The sequence below is a fragment of the Talpa occidentalis genome, unplaced genomic scaffold (assembly GCF_014898055.3).
Source record: "Talpa occidentalis isolate TD23 unplaced genomic scaffold, MPIMG_talOcc4v2.1 talOcc4.15, whole genome shotgun sequence".
Taxonomy (NCBI): domain Eukaryota; kingdom Metazoa; phylum Chordata; class Mammalia; order Eulipotyphla; family Talpidae; genus Talpa; species Talpa occidentalis.
The window spans coordinates 13,135,758-13,156,708 of NW_023601543.1; the positions used below are offsets into that span (position 1 = coordinate 13,135,758).

At 38.6% G+C, this 20,951-nt stretch overlaps 1 protein-coding gene and 1 pseudogene across 7 annotated transcripts in view; both read left to right on the forward strand.

Annotated features, from left to right (window-relative positions):
- MBNL3 (muscleblind like splicing regulator 3) overlaps positions 1 to 20,951 on the forward strand; it is a 100,424-nt gene that overhangs the window by 59,693 nt on the left and 19,780 nt on the right. For 6 of the 7 annotated variants that reach the window (XM_054695554.1, XM_037511927.2, XM_037511925.2 and 3 more), the window contains exon 3: positions 15,572 to 15,736. In XM_054695554.1, coding sequence (XP_054551529.1) covers positions 15,572 to 15,736 — 165 coding nt within the window. Of the gene's footprint in view, positions 1 to 7,840; positions 7,856 to 15,571; positions 15,737 to 20,951 lie in introns of those variants that run through there. The other variant, XM_037511930.2, reaches the window with a different exon arrangement.
- Positions 14,018 to 14,140, forward strand: LOC119246864 (U2 spliceosomal RNA; annotated as a pseudogene).

Consider the following 20,951-nt stretch of genomic DNA (forward strand, 5'->3'; position numbering starts at 1 on the left):
GCTGGGGAGAATGTATTAACAAACTTTATCTGCTTAAATTTGGGGATACAGCAAACTTTTAGATAAACGGTCTGGAGAGTTTGTAGAGCAAATGTATGCAACATACAATAGAGAGAGCTTCCATACTTACCGTTAGAGTGGAAAGCATTACTTTGTAAACAGAAAATGAGCGTGTTTCCTAGAAGCAGTCAAAAAGAATTTTGAAAGCCCGTTCCTGTTTTTATGTGACCTGGACTGGCTTCTTTTTCACGTGAAAAGGCCAGAAATGTGGAAATAAGACCCTTCAATGTGATTGTTTAGAAATGGAAACATCAACAATATAAGAAAATGCTTAGTAAGCAGCTACTTCCATAGTTAGCTAGGGAGATACTGCCACAGAGCAAATGTTCTCAAAAGTGTGAGCCCACCAGCAAGCCCCAGTGTCACCTGGGAACTTGGTAGAAATGTAAATTCTCCCACCCTCCCTTAGAATCTGCTGAATCAGAAAATCTGGAGGTGCTTCTGATGGTCTGTGTTTTAAGAAGCCATCCTGGTGATGCTGATGAATACTGAAGTTTGCGAACCATCCATTTAAACAGACCATAGTTGTCCAGAAGAGGATCAAGGAAGGATGATGCTTCTCAGTTCTAGAATTCTCAGCACATTGTATTGTCCCTCAGTGCTTCTTCTTTTTCCTGCCTTCCCCCCGCACCACCTCAAAATGGCCACATGCTTGGGTTACTGTTTGTATTCAGATCTGGTAGAAAGAAAATGACATCTGTTTGAGAAGATGTCTATCTTTGGGAAGCTGATTGTGTGCCCCCACCCCAGCAGCACAGAGCTAGTTGGCTGAGATAAGACTCTGAGAAACACTGTGCAAAAGATAAGAGTTTGGTTCTCAAAACTTTTTACCACAGAACCCTGTTTTTGTGGAGCATATAGAAACTTCTCATGGAAATCGTCATAGGAAGTTAGGAAAGTATAACATTGGTATCTAAATGTGTGAAACCAAAAAGAAACAAATAGTTTGATTATTTGTCTATTAAAACCTTTTAAAAGATTAGTGACTTTTTTTACACCCCCTATATATATATATATATATATATATACACACACACACATTATATATACACATATATATATATACACACATTATATATACACACATATATATATAATGTGTATATGTGTGTGTGTATGTGTGTGTATAGGTGTTACTAGCTTCTAAGGGTCGACTTGCAAATTTTGTATGAAGCAGACTTCTCCGAGGTTGCCCCATTGAGATGAAAAATAAAGCTGAAAAATTAGTTCAAAACTTTATAAAGTTTTATAATGAGATTCAAGTTTATTATTTTATGAATTTATATAAATAATACTCAAAATCCCTTTGCTATAATTAACTACTTAGTAGTAATTCAAGCACCATTAACATCTTCTCTTACCATCTATTATTTATTTTGCTCTATCCTTGCCAGGAAAAAAATTACTTACCTCATTTCTTTTTATCATGTTAGTATATATGGAAAAAAATAACAGAATTGTGACAAAGTTAAAGTTAAAAAAAAACAAAAAATTATGCTCCAAACTTTTTCATAAATAGAAATTACTTTGACTATTTTAATGATTTTGATTCTAAAGTGAATTTTTATTATGCAAGATCTTAAAGAAGCTTCAGATGGTTTAAAAAAAAAAGTATTTCTTGACTAGATTAACTGGTCTCCTAAGTAGCTTCTGGCTTATTGTAAGTTGATAAGGAAGCAATAATTCTTTCCTTTTTTCAGTTATTTTCAAGGATAAGGTTAAAGCCTGGATCTGCTTCTTATCCTCTGCCCTTTTACCTACCATACCACTGAGCTGTGGGAGCAGAAACTGTTTAAAAAATAACCAGTTCTAAGAAGAGAACTGTCCTTGACTTTCTAACCCTATATATAAATTCTCTCTCTAAGTACATGAAAATTTCTATTACACAAATAAGAATTATTCATAAAATGAAGCATTATCTTTTGGGGAGAGAAAATGGGAAATCCTAGTTTGTAATCTGTCATCTTTTTTTTAACTTTATTCACAGGAACAATTCTAGTTCTTTGTAAAGAACTAATAAAAATAAATACAATTGTTGATAATTGGTACCGATTTTACTTCCAAACTTGTACTAAATGTCACCTTTATTCTTTCAAAGTATCTCTGAGGTATGTAGGGGCAGGAATTATTCCTATAAAACTTGGTTAACAGAATCAGAAAATACTTTAGCCATGATCTTAAAGTAATTAGATTCCAAGGCACTTAAACCCTCATCTAGCCTTCTTTCTAATAAAATACTGAATTCATATTAACGTTTAAATATACTCCTGCTTTGTCTAGGAACAAATGCATTAGAAGTCCAGGCATGATGGGCCTGTGACCTGATTCCAAGCAGTTTTTTTTTTTTTTTTCATTACAGCACTGAATTTACTTGCTATCATCATTATTTTCCCTATCATGTTGTTTTTAAAAGTACAAGTACACTTTGTATTCTGCATGTTGAACTCTTCAGTCACTTTTATAAGATTTAGATTTCGTACTATCCTCAGCAAATATTTATAACACTTTGTCTTTTAAAAGTTGTGGAAAAACCTAAATGCTAAATTATATTTAATAGGATTGACTTGTTGATATTATTAACTGAAATGTTTACATGATGCATCCACATATTGATTTGCATTGGAAGTCTTCAGTGTTATTTTGTGAAGATTTACTTAACCAGAAATGAATTGGCAACAGAGAAAAGAAAATAACCATAACTCTTCTTCATAAGCTGCAGTTGAAGCACTGAAAAAGTCAAACTCTAGTTCCTAGGCTCACAACTCATCACTCCACTTCACACCATCTCAAACTAAATACAGTGCTACTTTATTTATAAAAAAATTCAATTTAAAAAGTCACAATAAATACAAATGCAAAGTGAACACAAATCAAGCCCCCACTAAAACTGGACTTTTGCTGGTATCATCTGATATGAGGTGGTATTGCAGTGTATGTGAGTTCTGATTTGCCTGTGCTCTCAGTGGAATGAAATTCTTCAGAACACTTTGTACTGCTTTGTGATAAGGTTGATCTGGCATTGTTTGGAGATTTTCTCTGTTTTGTGATAGTGATGAACCCACAGCCCTCAGATATCTGTGGTCTGAGTAAACATGCTTTCAAGTGCCACTGCTGCGTTTCTGAAAGATTCCTCTTTGGGATGGTAATGGTGGTGGGTCACAAAATGCACACAAGCAACTCTTGCTGAGCCCCATTTCCATCCACTCTTTGTGCCCTTGGGGTTTTGCTGGATGTTATTTTCTCAGACCGTGCTCCATGAGCATAAGCGCTCATAGCCCAGCTGTGCTCAGAGAGGACATGTTTGCACTAATTGCTCTGATTCGGGAAAGATGAAAGATGTATGGAAAGCACTTTGAACAGTGCCGGGCACTGGCAAATACCCAATAAAGTTAGCTGTGATTATTCATGTGAACTTGGCGTAAACAACAATGACCATTCATTTACCTTGTCTTTTTGTTTTGAAGTCACCCAGGATCCCTAGGTACTTGACAAGACATCCCACTTTCCATACATTTGTCCTGTTAAATAGTTTCTGGACTGAAATAACAGCCAGTTGATGTGTAATCTTTGATATAACCTTAGAGGGAAAATGGTAGCCCAGACAGGAGAAATATTTGTACCAATTCATTCCTCAGGTTAGCACTTATCAGAGTATTTGGAAGCAATATTGTGCTGGTTAAGAGTGTGAGCTCCAGAACCAGAGCCCCTTGGTTCCAGTCCAGCTCTGCTAAATTAGTAGTCACCTTGCACATGTTTCTTCTCCTCTCTGCCTCACATCCTCCATAAAACACTGACCTCCTAAGGTTGTTGTGAAGATGAAATGAGATAATGCCTATAAAGCACTTTGAACAGTGGTTGGCACATGATAAATACGTAATAAAGTTAGCTGTGATTGTTCAGGTGGACATGTTGTGGGGGAAAAAAGCAAACTGGATCACAGTGTCCTTAAAATCCCAAGATGATAATGGAAAATATTATGTTTACAGGGGCCTCAACCTGGTCTCTAAATGTGTGTCAATGATTGTCGCATGGCCAGAAATAGAACAAAAAAACTATATGTACAATGATTTTCCAGCACAGTCATGAAAGGTCAGAATTAATTCATATCAGAAGGGTCACTTGACCTTATATACTAGAGTCTCATATATAAAGTCAATGAAACAAAATAAAACCAATTAAAGGTTCCACTTACCTTTAGTGAAAAAAAAATAGGTGTAAAAGATTGGCACACTGATGTTTTACATGTCCTAGTATATTTCACTGTATCCCTTCATCAGAGATTTTTTAGAATGGAATTTCATTTACCTTACATAAAGAACAATGTCTTTTCAGAAAGACACACATTCTGAAGCCTTCTGATTTTATTCTGATTTTCTGGGAAGGCACGATAAAGCTAGAGTAGATTTGTTTTACAGGTATCCCCCACTTTGACAAAACATTTGCTTTTTCCAACTTCACTTTTAGGCAAGACCTGCACTAGTACCTGTTTTGCTCCACACTGATTACAGGCAGTGACACCCCAAGCAGTGAGAGTGGCCCCACCAATTCCTTCCCCAGAACTACTTTATACAGGCTGTGCATTTATCTTATCCATCCTGTTTTTACTCTACATTAATGTGACTAAGGGTTCTATGTGTTATTTGGTAGGTTATTTGGGGGTCCTGGGTCACCATATAAATTAATAGCCCTTGTTTCTTTGCTTTATGACATCTTGGCTTTTGGAAGGTTTCACAGGAAGGCTGTACTTTCAGATTTCAGGAGAAACATGCGTTTTGTTTTTCCCTCACCAAAACAAGGACTCTACTTACTAAATAAAAGGCACTAACAGCTCACAGAACCTTTTTCTGCTTAATATAGAGGGCATGCATGCTGTGGAAAAACTGACTTGCAGTGTGCAATTAATGGATTTTAAAGCTAGTTTAATCAAGTTTTGTTGGTCTTTGCATTGCTTGTTTATTCCTTGTTTTCGATCTGGTGTTAGGCATTCTTTGGCAGAGGTCATATTCAACTTCTTCCCTGTAAGGTTGTGAGATATTTATGGTTGAGGAGTTGACTTATTTCAAAACATTAAGCCTCCATTTATCACTTTATCTTCTTTAAACTAACCTCATTTCTAGTTACATTGTTTGTGGATGACCTTATTTAGTTCTTTAAATACTAGGAACGGTTTCATCATCATCAAACATTAACTGCTCACTGAAAGAAGGAGAGCTTAGCACACTTGCCACACTTACTGTTAGACTGAGGATCACTTGAAAAGATTTTTTTAAAGTAATCTTGGTAGTTAAATCTAGAATTTTATCAATTCTGTTCACATCTCTGAAGTACACTTTGGATGAAACTTAGTATATTTGATAGGTATTTCAGGCCAGGCAGATAGGTCTTTATTTCTAAAAGAAAATTTGTATCAATAAGTTGCTTGTTTTCCTGTCTGCAGAACAAAGCCAAATAGTAATTGGCCTACTTTTCAGATGTTTTGTAAAAAAATCACTCAGCAAAAATCGCCATGTTATTTAAAGACACAGTAGATTTGGGGTTTGGAGTGTTCTTCGGGCATTTGTCTAATACTCTGAAGTGCTTACCATTTAAATAGCAAGTTAGCACAAAGGTTTCAATAAGATTTTTAGTGATAAAAATACATTATCATCTCAAAATGTAGATTTAGTTCATGCCTCAAAGTATTTTAATGGCAGTCCATGTCACCAAGTAAAACTTTCTTCTTGAAAATTGGGTATTTCGTGTTAGTTTGGCTTATTTTAAAGTAGATACATTTGACTGTATGGGATTTCAAGCATGACTTTACACATAGGAATTTAGCAAGACCTTGTAAACAGAAATTTTCATATTGTGACTTAAATTTCGTTATCTGAAAGAAGGCATGTTTAGCAAAAGAGGTACTGATTGTCATCTTTGTGCCTCTAATTTCAAAATGCAGAGGTAAATCAATAACTGTAGTGCCCTGTATATAACCTCTGGGCATAGGGATATGTGGCCGACTATACATGTAAAATTTTTAATTTACTTTTAGCAGCATACTGAGCCCTGCAAAGATAAATTGTTTAAATATGAACAACAATCTGTGCCTTTATCACCTTATACAGGCATGTATATTTGCAAGATATTTGGCTAGATGAAATACTTTTTGAAACTTTCTTTTTAGAGACAGGAAATTTAATTTTGCCAAGTGGAAACCCCAAGGTTTAAGTTCAGCGCAAAACTAAGACCCTTAGGAACTGAAGGGATTGACAAATACCTTCTTACTGCCCAAGTTTTCGTGCAGTTAAAACTCATTTGAGACCCTTAAGTTCATGGAAAACCTAAGTTAAGTTCATGGAAAACCTAAGTTAAATGGCATGGTTTCAAGGGACAGAAGTCTCAGTGCAGACAAGGCAGTTAGACAGAGAAGGTTTGAAGTTGTTATTTCTAAAGTCACTTGATTGAAGCATTCAAACAAAGGGAGCGAGCCAAGCAGCCATCTGTAAAGATCTGACAGAATTTACAGCTTTGGCAAGGGCTGTCGGGAAGATGGCTGTGGGATCTTTCTATGTAGCAAACAGGGGGAAATATCTCCACCTTGTTAGCTCTGGGGAGATCAGGTACGGGCAAAAATGTTGAATGTCACTGCAACGGGAATTCCAGTTCTTTAGAGTCAGCTACATTTTTCTGAAATGAGAAGTCTGAAGGAAAACATCTCTAAAATGGGGCTTGGTTTTAGCCTTCTTGAGAGAAAGTTGAATCAGATCAGTGTTTGGGGGGATAGTCTAAAGGGATATGTTAAAAGAAATTTTATTAAAAGAGAGGGCGTCTGTGATTAAACAATGCTGGGAAATGGCAAGTGAGCAGAAGTCAGCAGGTTTCCTCCAGGTAGGACATCTGAGACAAAACCTTTACGATGCTCTTGTGTATTGTGTGTCTCAAGAGAGGAATAGCATATGCCATTTCTTACAAGTATATGACGAGGAAACTCAGTCTTTGAGATGATTCTCTGGGGCTCAGTAATCTGGACAAAATAATCTCTGTCTTTCCAGCTGTATTATTTAAGGTTTCTGTGAAATGTTGTCTATTAACATACAATCTTACCCAACATTATGTATGGTACAGTTTCATTCTTTCTGACCTACTAATTGTGAATCTTTGATAATTTCAAGGAAGGAGCCTGCACTGTTAATGAGTAAAAGCTAAATCCAGGATTGCATTTAGTAACTGAGTCCTGAATATATGCTTTTGTTCTTTCGAATTAATCTGCCCCTCTACTTCTCCTTCTCTTAATGTGAGGAATCAAGGACTGAGAAAGATCTATCCAAACAAAGGCCACCCATGCCATTTTGGGGTGTGTTTGGACATCGAGCTTATGTGTGTATATGGGAGATGAGGCTTAAGCAGTTGTTTTCCTGGAATGATCAAGGATGGGCTTTTGATTGAATTTGGGAAATTTCACAGAGCTGAAGAACAAAAGGTTAACCTGCCCCCCACGCTCACCACCCCCCTCTATAAAATCCTTAAAAACCTAAAATCTGCATCTTGTATAGTAATTCATATGTTCAAAGAAATTATATAAATTTAGTCAGGAGTTAGGTGGGTCTTGCTCACTCACTGGGCTGCTCTTCATCCTAGCCTGAAGGAGGAGCTTCGGCAGGCAAGGCAGTCACGTGAACTCTAGTTGCGCCACTGTGGGTGGGAAAGTGGATGGCTCACAGGATAGTGAGCCGTGTGAAGCCTTTAGTGGGAGGAGCCATGGAATAAAACATTGCTTCCTCCAACAGCCAACTTCCTCAAATTCCTTGCAGCTGGTCAGGTAAGCAGTGCCTTCTGCCCTGCTCTGGGCAACTGAAGGCCTAATTGAGCCTGGGCTGATTCCCTGCAAGGGACTACTTGGGACCTTAAGGTAACAGGTTTAAGATGGAATTTTGAGGTGACTTTTTCTTTACAATAGAAGCCTAGCCAGGGAGATGACTTAAATGATCTGTACTTCTACTAAAAATGTGTTTAATGTTTATCTGAAATTTCAGTTTGATTGGGGGCCTGCATTTTCTTTTGATAAATCTGGCAACCTTAGATCGAATTCTAGGTAGAAGCCCTGCTGGAAATAAAGGGTGTGCAGAGCTATTGACCTTGCTGCTCTGGTCATAAGCAACTAGATGGGGTGGCCAGAAAGGGGAGATGACTAAACCCTAAGAGCAGGGGATGCGGGTGAGAGACACCCCTTTGTGTAGTTTCTTAACGAAACCTGTGTAATAAGTAGCTTTGGGGGCGTTGCATGATTTTATGTGTTTTATTTCTTAGAATAACGAATTGAATGCCACTGCTTTTATATTGCGTTTTTCCTGTATTTTAATGACATTTTATCTTGGCAGCCATCCAATGCTTTAAGCACAGCCTCATGAATACTTAGCATCAGAAATGCCTTCGGAGTTTTGGTGACTCGCCACCAGCGTGCTTCAGGTGTCTTTGGGCTTCAATTGCTTTTGGGTTGGTTGTTTTGTAAGCAGGGATGATGCATTTGTAGGGAGCTTATTATTGACCAGCTATTCAATTCTTATTTTTCTAATAGGATTGAAGGTATTTGATTAGATTGGAGGTTTGGAGGTGGAATGAGGTTGGAACAGAAACAGATTTGGCGGGAGGATTGGTGACGCAAGCTTGTTTCACTGTAAACAGCAACTATGACTTTTGGTATTATTTGCTCTTTTAAACATTTCAAAGAAAGATTTCAAGCTCAGGAATATTTGAAAATAAGTTTCATGTGAATGCTGCTGAACAAGAGTTGTGAGGTCTAGCAGGAACATTTTTCTTCTGAGAAGTCAGCACAAGCAAGAGAGATGCACCAGAAGACCCCACCCGCTGTGATTCTCTTGAAGCCCTGTGTTCCACCCTTGTCTCTGTAGCTTCAGGGAATTCTACTTCAGCTCTTTTAGAAAAATGCAGGGTAGAGGTGGAGCAGTTAGAGAGGCGCTTCATTCTAAGCCCACCCTGGAAACGCGTGCTCTCGTTGGGCAGGCCGGCCTGATTAGATATGGATTTGCTGCGGGTTCCTTTTTGGCAACTCAGGGTCCCCCCAAGTCCTGGAGGTTCTTGTGATCACAGACCCCTGGAATTTGACCAGGTTCTGTGTCTGTATCTGCGTGTGTCTGGATTCCTGACACTTCTGAATCAGTTGTGCTGAATCATAGGACTTTTCAGCCGTGATGGTCATATCCACCTCACAGTCTCCATTCATAGCAAAAAAAAAAAAAAAAAAAAAAATTGGCTATTTTCTGGACCTGAATAGGATAACGGTTCGTTTGGAGCAGACAGCCCAGAAAGCCTCGGTCTTGTACTTGTTGGCTATTGTTCTCTTCTTCAGGGAAGAAGAAAGAACGTATGAAAGGAAATAGCAAGAGAAGCAATTATGCTTCTAAGGCAGACTTGGTGTTATGCCCTATAAAATTATTCTCACAAAGTTCATTCATTCAGCAAACTTTTATGGCACAGAAACATCCCGGGAAATTCAAAGATGTGGAAGATATAATAATCCTTTAGGTTAGATAAGCTCAAAGTCTAATGAGGACATAGGCATGCAAACAATTTATTGATGTACACAATGATCGGTACTAAGATAAACTTGAGTACAAGGTGCAGTTGGAGGCACAAAAAAGGGAGAGATAAATCGGAGTGGGGGTGGGGAGGTGGGTTCAGGAAAATCTGTATGGGAGTCATTTGAATTAAAAATCCACATTGGGTAGTGAGGGTCTGGAAACCTGGCATCTGTCTTAACTGAGCTGCTTGTAAGTTAGGACAAGTCACTTCACCTTCTTGACCTTTGCTTTCTCTGTAAGATAAAGGTGCACTAGATGTTCCTTAGAATCTGGTTCAGTCCTAACTGTTACAATTTGAGGAATCAAGTTATCTTAGTGGGCTGTTCCCCAGCAACAGTATAATTGTTGCATCTACTCCTCCCTTCATCTTTTGGAGGTTATAGTTTGAAGCTCTATTTAGAGGCTAGAACATTCTTCTTTTCCCTCTCAGCTTCTTCCCTATTCAGACTTGGTGTGGGATTTGCACCAAAGTCATTGCCCCAAGTGTGTGTACGTGAGATGATGCCAGGGCAGAGTCTGGTGCCTGAGGAAGTGCGCTGCAATGCCCCGGAGGGGTGCCGGTGCTCGGCTGGCTCTGCATGGGCGTCTACGTTCAGCCTCATTAAGCTTGCCTTCACTGTATTTTGGAAAATATTTAGCAAAGGCTTTTATTGTAAGATTTCTTACCTATTTTATGATTTCTTAAAATTTGTATGCAGAATTTTAAGAATGCTCCTTGTACATCCATGTCAATATCAACTTGCATGCATACATAATATTTGGCGGAGACTATGATGCCAGTAAAGCCACTTTTATAAAGATGGAAGTCTGGGGCCTCCCCTGGTGGCGCAGCGGTTGAGCGCTGGGCTGCAAAGCTTCCCGCAGCCTCTGCAGCGCCGGTTCGATCCCCGGCCACCGGCGAGGGTCCCACGTGGCGCGACAGACCTCTCCTGCCACGCCCGCTGCTCCCCTCAGCAATTTATTTCGTCAGTCTGCCTGTTCTGTTCCCCGCTCTGGCTCTGGTGAATTCTCTCACCCTCCCACGCTTCTGACTGTACCCAGTGCTTGTGTAAAGAAATAATCTTTAAAAAATAATAATAAAGATGGGGAATTTGTCATGACCCTGACGCTATCTGGCCGACACTCACTTTATGTTGATGTTGCCTTACTTTTAATTTTTTCAGGGTTTGCCTAGTCTTTTTAGGTCTGTGGTGGTTGTAGGAATCAGGCAACCTAATAAGATTTGTTATTCAAGACTGACTGTTACTCCTCCAAGAAGCCATGTTTGTGCGTGTAAGTATGTTTCTTTGGGGCGATATCATCAACAGGATTTTTCAATTTAGCACATGATCATTAAAATGAAATAGCTTGACTTTTTTCATAGAACAAGTCATCTTTTCGGATTTTTTTATTTAGCATTTAACTCCTGGCAACCTAGTAGAGCAGTGAGGTTCTTTGAAAGGGTAATCCAGTTATCACTGTATTTGAGAGAAGGTTTTTTTCAAAATTCCAAATGTATTTGAAGAAGCAAGTCGTTCTGCAAACAGCTCTTTCTGTTAAGATACTGTGATTGACAAAGGGTAATTTTCAGCTTCCTAGGGTCCTTTTCTTATTCTGATGGATGGTAAAGCTTTCTCTCAGGAACATAGAAAAGTACATTTCACAGGTTTTTCTACCACCAAATGCACGGAAAGTCTTACATCTGACAGACTCTTGCTCTCGTAACTCGTCCGAAGACTTAGGTGGGATTTGAATTTCTACAATGCTACTTTTCTCTCCCAGTCAAAGTCTTTGTACTCGTTTGTGAAAAGCCTGAAGGTAGGAAAAGGGAAATAGATTGAATTTTGGAGGTTTTATAAATGCTCTGCAACTTTTTCCTTTGTCTGTCATCAACTTTTTGATGCAGCTATATTACAGAAATGTCATTGACCGCTTCCTCCCCTGCTGCTTTTTGGGTGCATTTTCAAAGAGAGTAGATGGAAGGGGGAGCTGGAGGAGTCATAGGTGTGGTAGCACCTATTTCAGCAGCGAATCACTCTCCTATTGGATCACTCTGCTATTTTCTTAACTCAGTAACAGTGAAAGAGCGGGTGAGAATGATTTGTTTTTCAGGCCAAAGGAAATAGGAAAGGAGTGAAATTGAGCCAGGCGCCCATGTTGGCACTCTGTTCTTGTAGATGTAGTGTGGATGTTTCTTTAATTGTATGCGTATGTTGGGGGAGGGGGCCCTTGCTGCAGTTCTGAGGACATGTAGCCACCAGAGGCTGGCCGCTGTTGCAGCTACATTCATGGAATTGGTTATGAGATGGTCTAATACTTTGCCCTGAGCACATGGCCCTCAGAACATGGGTCTTGAAGGAGGGCTGGGGAAACCTGGTGGGTCATTTTTCTCAGACCAAGGTAGTTTCTGAGCTGTTCCAGATCCATTGTGACGTGCTATCTTGTGATGATAGGGTATGCTTAGGTGGCTTAAGGAAAACATTGGAACCTTTCTAATCCATAGTCATTGGTTTTCCAAAGGACAGAAACAGTGGGTGATTACATATTGTCCTAAGCAATCCCTCTCTTGACTTCATCCCGTTGTATCCACATGTGCCGCACCACAGCCTTCACCCTCTACAAGGATGCAACACGAATAATTAGCAAATGTCACAAACAAAGTTTGTCTTAGCCCCCTCCCCACACAACACACCCCAGCTCCAGTTTAAGTATTTTGGCCTATAGGTAACTTTGGGCCTCATGCAGACTAGAAATACACAGAAGAGATTTATTATCAAGTGTTGTACATAAAAATGTTATGCTGAGTTCTAAAGTCATTTTGAAAAAACTTAAGGGCCTTGGCTTTCTTTTGAAGCATGGTGTTCCACAGATAACTTTCATATTAAATTATTTGGTTTCTCCTTATCTATTGTTTGGATAGAAAAATGCAGATTTTTTTCATCTTTTATAAGCTTTCTTTAACATGAGCAGCAGTCTCTGGTAAGGTAGTATTGCTATGCATTTGCATTGTTATAGAATTAAATTATGGATTCTGTCATTCAAAAGAGAATGCTTTATAAATCAAGTAAAATCTCATAACTAAGATGAATACGTTTTTTAAAAATCTCATGCTGCCTCATATTCTATACTTCAGTTTTAGAGCCTAACTTGATGTAATTTTTAAAGTGTAATTCTCTCTTTTTTTCTATTTCTGTGCTATATTTTTGCTTTGTAAAAATGTCATTAGTTTCCCAAGAAAAAGCTTAAGAAAACTTACTATATGTAAAGGACAATGATAAAAACACACAAAGACAGGTAGTAATTCTTTATCTGTAGATTGGCAGGAAATGTGCCAAATACACCAAGTTCTCTCTCTCCTTCCTCTCCTGCTTTGATTGAGTCAATATAAATGATGTTAAAATTGTAAATAGTAGCAAATAGTAAAATCCTAACAAATGTGTTCCTTTTTCTTTTTTTAAACTGATCTATTGTTTGGAATTTCTGAATATAAAGACAGTGCGTGTGTATGTATATCTGTACGTATACATGTATACATTACAAATTGTTTTCTATGTAAAATGTCTGTGGTTGTGTTTGCTATTTGTCTGGAAAAACTATCAAAGGTGGATTTACAATCCTAAAGCAATCCTGTTCAGCAGGCGCCTCGTTTCTCTTGTCACTACTGCTATGTAACTTCCCCAAAGCATGGGAATCAGAGGGACAGTCCTTAATATGAGTACAAAGGAAAGGGAAAAATGGTCTAAGGAGAAGGAACAGCAGGAGTAAGTTATTTAGACTGGTTTGAGGGCAGGATTTCCAAATGCAGCTGCAGCTGGTGATAAAAAGGACTGAAATTCAGAAGAGAGGTCAGAGGTACAGATAGAGATTTAAGATCCAGGCAATTGCCATGATAAATGAAACTTTACAAGAACATTTCTCCAGGGAAAAAGAGATTGAAGGGAGAGCAGATTTAGGACTGACCCTTGGGAAAATCTTTAATGTTAGGATTTGGGAGCAGGAACAGAAACCCTGAAGTATAAAATAGAATGCTTGACTCTGAAAGCCTGGTAACCTCAGTTACCCTGGGTGGAGGATGGGGAATATAGGAAGGAAAATCCTTGCCACTATCTTTACATTAGTGCAGGTTCTGGAAGGTCTAAAACAAAGCTTATGTTTTCTCCCGGGGGGCACATTAATGGCAAAAAAAAACCCTCCATTATTGTGATATTTAGTGCACATAAGGATTTCCTTACTGTGCTTATATATGTTGAAATTCAGTAGTGGTTCCTAGACTACTTTTCATGGATCCAGGAGGATTGGGTGACTACCATTCTCAGGTCTTACTATACCAATAAAATCTTTCTCTTCTTGGACTTGCAGAGTAACATAAAGTATATTGAAACTAAGATTATTTGGTCATTTTTATTGCTTCTCAGTCTTTTGGCTAAGACCAAGTATTGTATCTGTTCTTATCAGTTTAATATTTGATCATTTAATATAATTAAACGTAAATTGATCAATGAAAAATGCAAAAGGACAAACCCAACAGAAAATAACAGTGAGTCCTTTTATTTTCTCAAGCTATGTTTTAAGTTCTACTCAACTTCTTGGCAGGGGAGGTAAAATAATAGCTACCTCGTTCCAGTGATATGCATTTATATGCAGTCTGTCCACTTTTGTATTCTAGGTAACTCTACAGAGTTTTGAAGGACACCTTGATTATCAGTGACATTATGGGAATGCTTTAATAACAAGATAACTAAGGAAGAACAAGTGGTTATGTAAACCATTTAGACACTGTAAATAAGGAAAATTCATAAATGAAATGAAAACCCTTGATGAACCAACTCAATGTTCTCCTGAGAATTCAGGTGGCCTAGCAACTTGCACTCTTGGGTCCAACAAGAAAAAAGGAGTTACCTTTTTTCTCTGCCCTTTCATCCAGTAAACTCACACAATGTAAAGAATCTATGGAAAAAGAACTGCTTGTAGTTGTGCTTGTCTTAAAGGATTATGGTGGACCTAGCAAGCCAAATGAGAGAATCATTAGCTAATTTGCTTAGTGCTCCAAGTTAAACAAACACAATTGCAGGTCACATTTAATGATGATAAATACCTGCCCAGTGACATTTTTTGCTACCAGATAGTAAATATGATAATCAGCGGCCATGTCAGCATTTAGGCAACACCAAAGGGAGGCTCGGCTACACAGGATTGACATAGAATCCTGTCAGGAAGTGCTTCAAATATCAATAAGACATGCAAATAGCTGAAACTCCAAAATACTCTCTGGTCTGAATTATCTAAGGGACCTAGAACCATTGTCTCTGCAACCTAAAGAATAACATAGCTGCCACATAATAAAGATTTATTCTTTGACTAGCAGAATATCAGTGGATTTTAGAATTTTTTTTCACCTTGCATGGATTCAGGGAAAAAAAGAACTTTAGAACCAAAATTGTCCAGAATAATGAAATCTAAAATTTAGGATATATTTACATGTGTATGTAACATTCTGTCTCAGTTTATCTTGATTTTTTTAGATCCCAATCCTGAATCTAATTTCACATGGATGATTTTACATCTCACCTCAGGAAATTTTTATTTAAATCAGTAATATATGATAATAACACTATTCCTGATATTTTATGCTTTAAACTTATTCAATGCATATCAAAGTAGAACAAAGTGGCTAAGAAAATGAACTAGAATCAGAATCAGACTAATTGAGATTTAGTTCTGGTTTTTCACTTTATAGCTGTGTGAGCTTTTCTTAATCTCAGTTTCCTCATCTGGAAAACGAAGATTATAAGTGTATCAAACTTGGTAGATTCATATGAAGATTCAATAAATTAACTCATGCAAAGTACTTACTACAGTATTTGGCGTATGCAAAAGCCTGATAGCGAAACTATTTTCTTATCCATAACAGATTTTTAGAAATATTAATGAAATTTTGTCTGGTTCTTCATTTTTAGGGTCGGTGTGCTAGAGAGAACTGCAAGTACCTTCACCCTCCTCCACACTTAAAAACGCAGCTGGAAATTAATGGACGTAACAATCTGATTCAACAAAAGACTGCCGCAGCCATGTTCGCCCAGCAGATGCAGTTTATGCTCCAAAACGCTCAAATGCCGTCACTTGTAAGTCACAGCTATGTCTTTGAAAAGCTGTGTGTGGCATCCATGTGGGGGTATTGCAGGGGAGATGTTGGGCGGGGATGTTAAAAGTATGTCTGCATTGGAATAACCTTAGAGGGCGTTTGGGAAGTTAGTTACGGAAGGATATAGGGTGCAGACTGATGTGGAATTGATAATACAAAACTGTTGTCTGTGTGAAAGGAGCAAGATTTAAAACCTGGCTTGCATTTCAGCATGAATTTGGTTTATAGAAGATTATTAATAAAGGAGTGGGGGCATTTTATGATGAGGAGGAGACTTGATTATTATTACAGGGCAATCTTTGAACTCTAGGATATTGATTCAAATGTAGTTCTTACACCTTGATGGTGGTTTTGTTGTTACTTTTTAATACTTTTTGTATCGAAATAATTTTAAAGAAAAGTTGTGACTATAGTACCGAGTTCCCTATTACCCCTCACCCAGTTTCCCCCACTGTTCACGTCCTTTATTTCCATGGCATACTTGTCAAAATGGACAAAATGACATATGCATGTTACTATTAACTAAGTTCCAGACATGATTCCTACTTCACCAGTTTCTCCATTAGTATGCTCTTCCTTCCAGTGTCCAACGCAGGCCACCAAAGTGCAGTTACCTGAATCCAATTGAAACTGGGGCCCCCAGCATGCAAGCTGTGGAGCAAGAAGTTTTCCTTTTCATAGTTTGTGCATGGATCATAGAATGGACCAGTGAGGTTCAAGCAAAGTGAACCAATCAGGTTTATCAACTCCTTAGTTAATGAGCTAATTAATTGGTCTTCAAATGGTCCAGTCAGTCACTGAGAAGTGAAATTGATCCAATTGGGCAAATAGGGTGGATAAGGCAGGGCAGGAGCCAGCTTAAGGAACTCTGTTTCTACCCTCCGAAGAAAGAAGAGAGTCTCACTCTGTTCTTGGCCTCCGAGGAAAGAAGAAAGAAGAAGAAAAAAGAATGAAGAAAGAATTCAGAAGTATGCCTCTTAACTGGTAGAACTGTATAGATAATGCCAAAAAGAGGTGATAGGGCATTGATAAATTTGTCACTATAAATTTGTACCATAATAGTCTAGTTTTAACTGGACAAGTTTAGAAAAAATAAATAGATTCCATGTTCTATACTGTTAGTTTGCCTAAAATATTTGTCGTGGAACTTAATGCTGACTAATTACGTTGATAAATTAATTCCCAGAAGGTCACCCATGAGTTTCTCAGAGCTCCTCTTTGATTTTCAGTAAATCGTTTACATGGTTGAACTCCGTCTTCAGAGCCTTTCCTTGGCTTTCACACACTGAAGTATTTCACTTCCTCCCTGTTTCTAAAGGGGTAGGGAGGAGGCAGTCTCCCAGATACTGAGGTGAGGAATAGTAAGAACAGAGCTACAGAGAAGTAAATCTGCTTAGTGAGTCCAGAAAATGTGAGTAGATGAGGACTAAAGTGAGGGGCTTTTCACCCACTGTTGCTACACTTGGCCTCCTGTGGAATGTCCCAATTTCAGGCTGAGCAAAGAATGGGAGTCAGATTTTATCCGAACCCAGCATGCCCTATAAAGCTAGAACATGTATCTTTTCATAGATCAAGAGGCAGCATCAGGGTACCAATCAAGTGCCCTCTTTCAGGGAGTCAGAGAACTAGACCTGGGGCAAAGTAGGGGTAAAGACTGACTGTTCATCATTCAGCCTCCGGTAGATTCTCTTCATTCCCTGTCTCAATCCTTGGAATGGATCCTGATCTTACAGGAGCAACATGATCATGCTGGTTCACACTGGGGAATAGGGAGTGACATTTTTAGTCTCCGGTAAGAGATCCATTGAGTTTTCTGGCCTCTCATGCTTTATAATTTGATTCTCCATGCTTTCTAGAACAGAATACATTTTCCTTTTTTCCTCAATGAGAGTATTGCAGATTGCAGAATATGACTGATACGACTCACAAGAGTACAATTTATTTTATAGCATATCACAAGATACAAGGCATTACATACAAGACTGCAGGGAACCATTAGACATTTCTTTTCTACCTTGTAGATTACTTAACAATAGCTGTTGTGATGTGATAAAGTGATAAAAGATTTATTTTTGCAGTTATTAGGTGTACAAAAAACTAACCCTGTATAGTTGATATGATCCTCTTTTTTGGTGTAGGAAACTGCTTTGCAGACAGGTAACTGAGCTAGTATGAGCAATTTTAAGTGTCATTTACCTGTTTGATTTAAAAATAATATGTATTACAGATCCTGGTATTATTATAGAAATAATGTCTGATTTTATTGAATTTCTCAGGTGCCTATTCTAGAAATAATGTCTGATTTCACTGAATTTCTCGGGTGCCTACTCTCTCCAAACAACTCTCTTATCCCTTTTAATCAACATTCCCTTTTCTCACCATGATCATCTTATTCATTCCCCTAAAATAGTCAAGGTTTGGCTTAAATTTCCTGTCCTGGAGTTTATGTGGTTGCATATTAAGACCCATTTGGCATCACTGACTTGAACTTCAGGTCTTTCCACAGAACATACATTGATATGTTTCTAGGATACCAGAAGAACACATCTGCTCTTGGAAAATTGAGTATAGTTTGCTTGTTATAAGCCCCCAGATCAAGGGATGTCAAGCAGAATGGGATGGTAGCTGGAGAAGAGATTCTGTTCTGTGGGACTGAAGGCCACACCCAGCAGCGCGGGGGGATGCCTGTGGCAGCAGGCAGCAAGCAGCAGGCTAGTGTGCTCACTGTATTCCCCAGGCCTCAGGTGACATTTGCTAGTACAAAATTCCACCTCGAAAAGCTTTTGTTAGTTTTATCAAGGAAGTTCATCAGGTGAGAGAAAGGGTGTGACTCCTCGTATTTTCAAGGCAGTTTAAGAGAGTTTCTAATGTTCACAGCAAAATGGATAAGTTTAAGAAACCCCCTTGGCCTAATTAGGGGGCAAACTTGAGCTCTGCAGACAAATTTCAGGAAAAGTGGACATACTGGATTACTCTCAAGCAAAGCAAATGTCTTAAAATTTTAATTTCACAGCCAGGCATTTTCACTACGGTGAAAGGAGTCTCACTGCTGCATGTCACATATGTGTATATAAAGTGGCTGTGATGTTATAGGGCTCTTAAAAATATTTTTGGGGCCTCCCTGGTGGGGCAAGGGATTAAGACACAACCTATGAAGCTATCCACAGCCACTGTAGCACGAGTTCGATCCCCGGGCAGGGAGCTACACACATGGCACAGCAGACCTCTCCTGACTCGCCCGCTGCTCCCCTCAGCAGTGTACTTCAGTCAGTCCACCTGTTCTGCTCCCCATTCTGTCTCTGGTGAATTCTCTCACCCCCCACACCTCTGGCCTTTACCCCAGTTCTTGTATGCATAAATAAATAAATCTTTAAAAAAATATTTTTGATGTAGAAATTTCACCTAAGCTAGACCTATCCATATCTATCCATTTCCCTTTTTAAATCTGACAATTACATGGAAGCAGTTTGTTACCCACAGGTGAACTTGACCCAGGCCAGTGTGTTCAACTGTGTGTTCATTGATGATTTATATGGAGGTTACTGGCTCAGCACATGTGTTTCTCACGGCTGGCTTTCCTGGGGCCAAGTTGCAGTGGCCAGACCATGGGGGCTGTAAATGTGGATGGACTCTGTTCTAGTCTTTTCCTTTATCTCAGAGATGGAATCATCTGATACCTTTCTGGATCCTCCTTTTTTACAAAATCTTTATGACTACTTTCTAAATGCATTTCTCATAAACAATCTTATCTGTTTAACATTAATACAGTAAGGGGTAAAGGTGAGGTAACACTTGAGGCCCAAAGGGGGGCGAAATAGGAAGTTCAATAGATAGGAAGAAAGGAGATACTCTAATTAATGAACAATATTATTTTTAGACTCCAGTATTCTTCATGTTTCTTCTTCTTTAATTAAATGAAAGCTACAAGGTATTATTTTAGTCCATAAAACGTAGGACTGGGTCAGGTTTAAGAGAATAAAAGTAAAATTGCAAAAGATTTCTTGTTGATTTTTTAAAATGCTCAGTAGCTAAGACAGTAGGATACTATTCTTCCCTATCATCAAGATACACTCTCCATTTTGCCTGTCCACATCAGATGCCCTTAAAATTTTTCTAGTTCACATTATCTTTATCATCTGAAGGGTTTATGCTATCTCCCTATTGTCATGGCTTTTATTTAAAAATTTTTACAAAAAGTATGGGCAAGAGAGTGTGCAGATTTAATGGAAAAGGCAACTGTCCATATTCCAGATGACCAGTCTCCTTGTCCCTAAGAAATTAGTGTATTGTAATGAAGGTTCTTCAGTTGGGTTTCTCAGTTTACTTACATGTTAGCTCTCTCCTCTCAACGTGGTAACATTGAAAGTTTTGTAAGTGGGTTTTTGCAAAATGTTCAACTCGGTAGACAGCAGGCATTATGAAATGATAAAGTTTATAATCCCTTCATACAATTAGGATGTCATGACCACACGAAGTTCCACACTTCACAGGAGGGGTGTAGAGCATCACCCAAATTTTGTTTGATTCTACTCCATTAGACAAGCTTGTTCTCTTAGATATAGCAACTGAAGCCTAGCATTACTCATTTGTTCAACAAATTGTTCCCAGGGGCACACTTACCTTGAGGTTAATGAAGGTTCATTTGCATGGTCTCCATCTGAGCCCTAGTGGTGTATGGCAGTGTACAATACATTTGTAAAAATTTTCCAAAAGACATTCGTGTATCCTTGGTTCTTAAAGTTCCCCTCTCCAATGCAACTGCCTAATTTTCAGGCCCCAAAGATGTTGGATTCACTCCTGATTGCAATTACTAGTCCAAAGTGGAGTCATTTTGCAGATCCTCTTCAGAGGCTGTGTGTGTCACACAGTTTAAAGTTCTTTTTGTATTAAAACAAGATAAGTCAAACCCCAGTTTTGCTCCCTTGCCCCAACTCTGTTAATACACAATGTAAAGTCTATTTCTTCAGAAATTAAATGAAAATGCTACACTTTTGCAGCCAGACAGAGGGCCTTTGTCCATGATAACTTTTGTGGTGCCAGGCTTCCTGGATAGTGATACATCGCAACATTCTCCCTTTATCTTGCTCTTTATAATCCCATGGGATAAATGAAACATAATCTCCACTCAGCCCATTGTGTGTCTTTCTCCTCCGGGACTGGTTAGCTCAATGGGTTAGAGTCTGGTGCTAATGAGA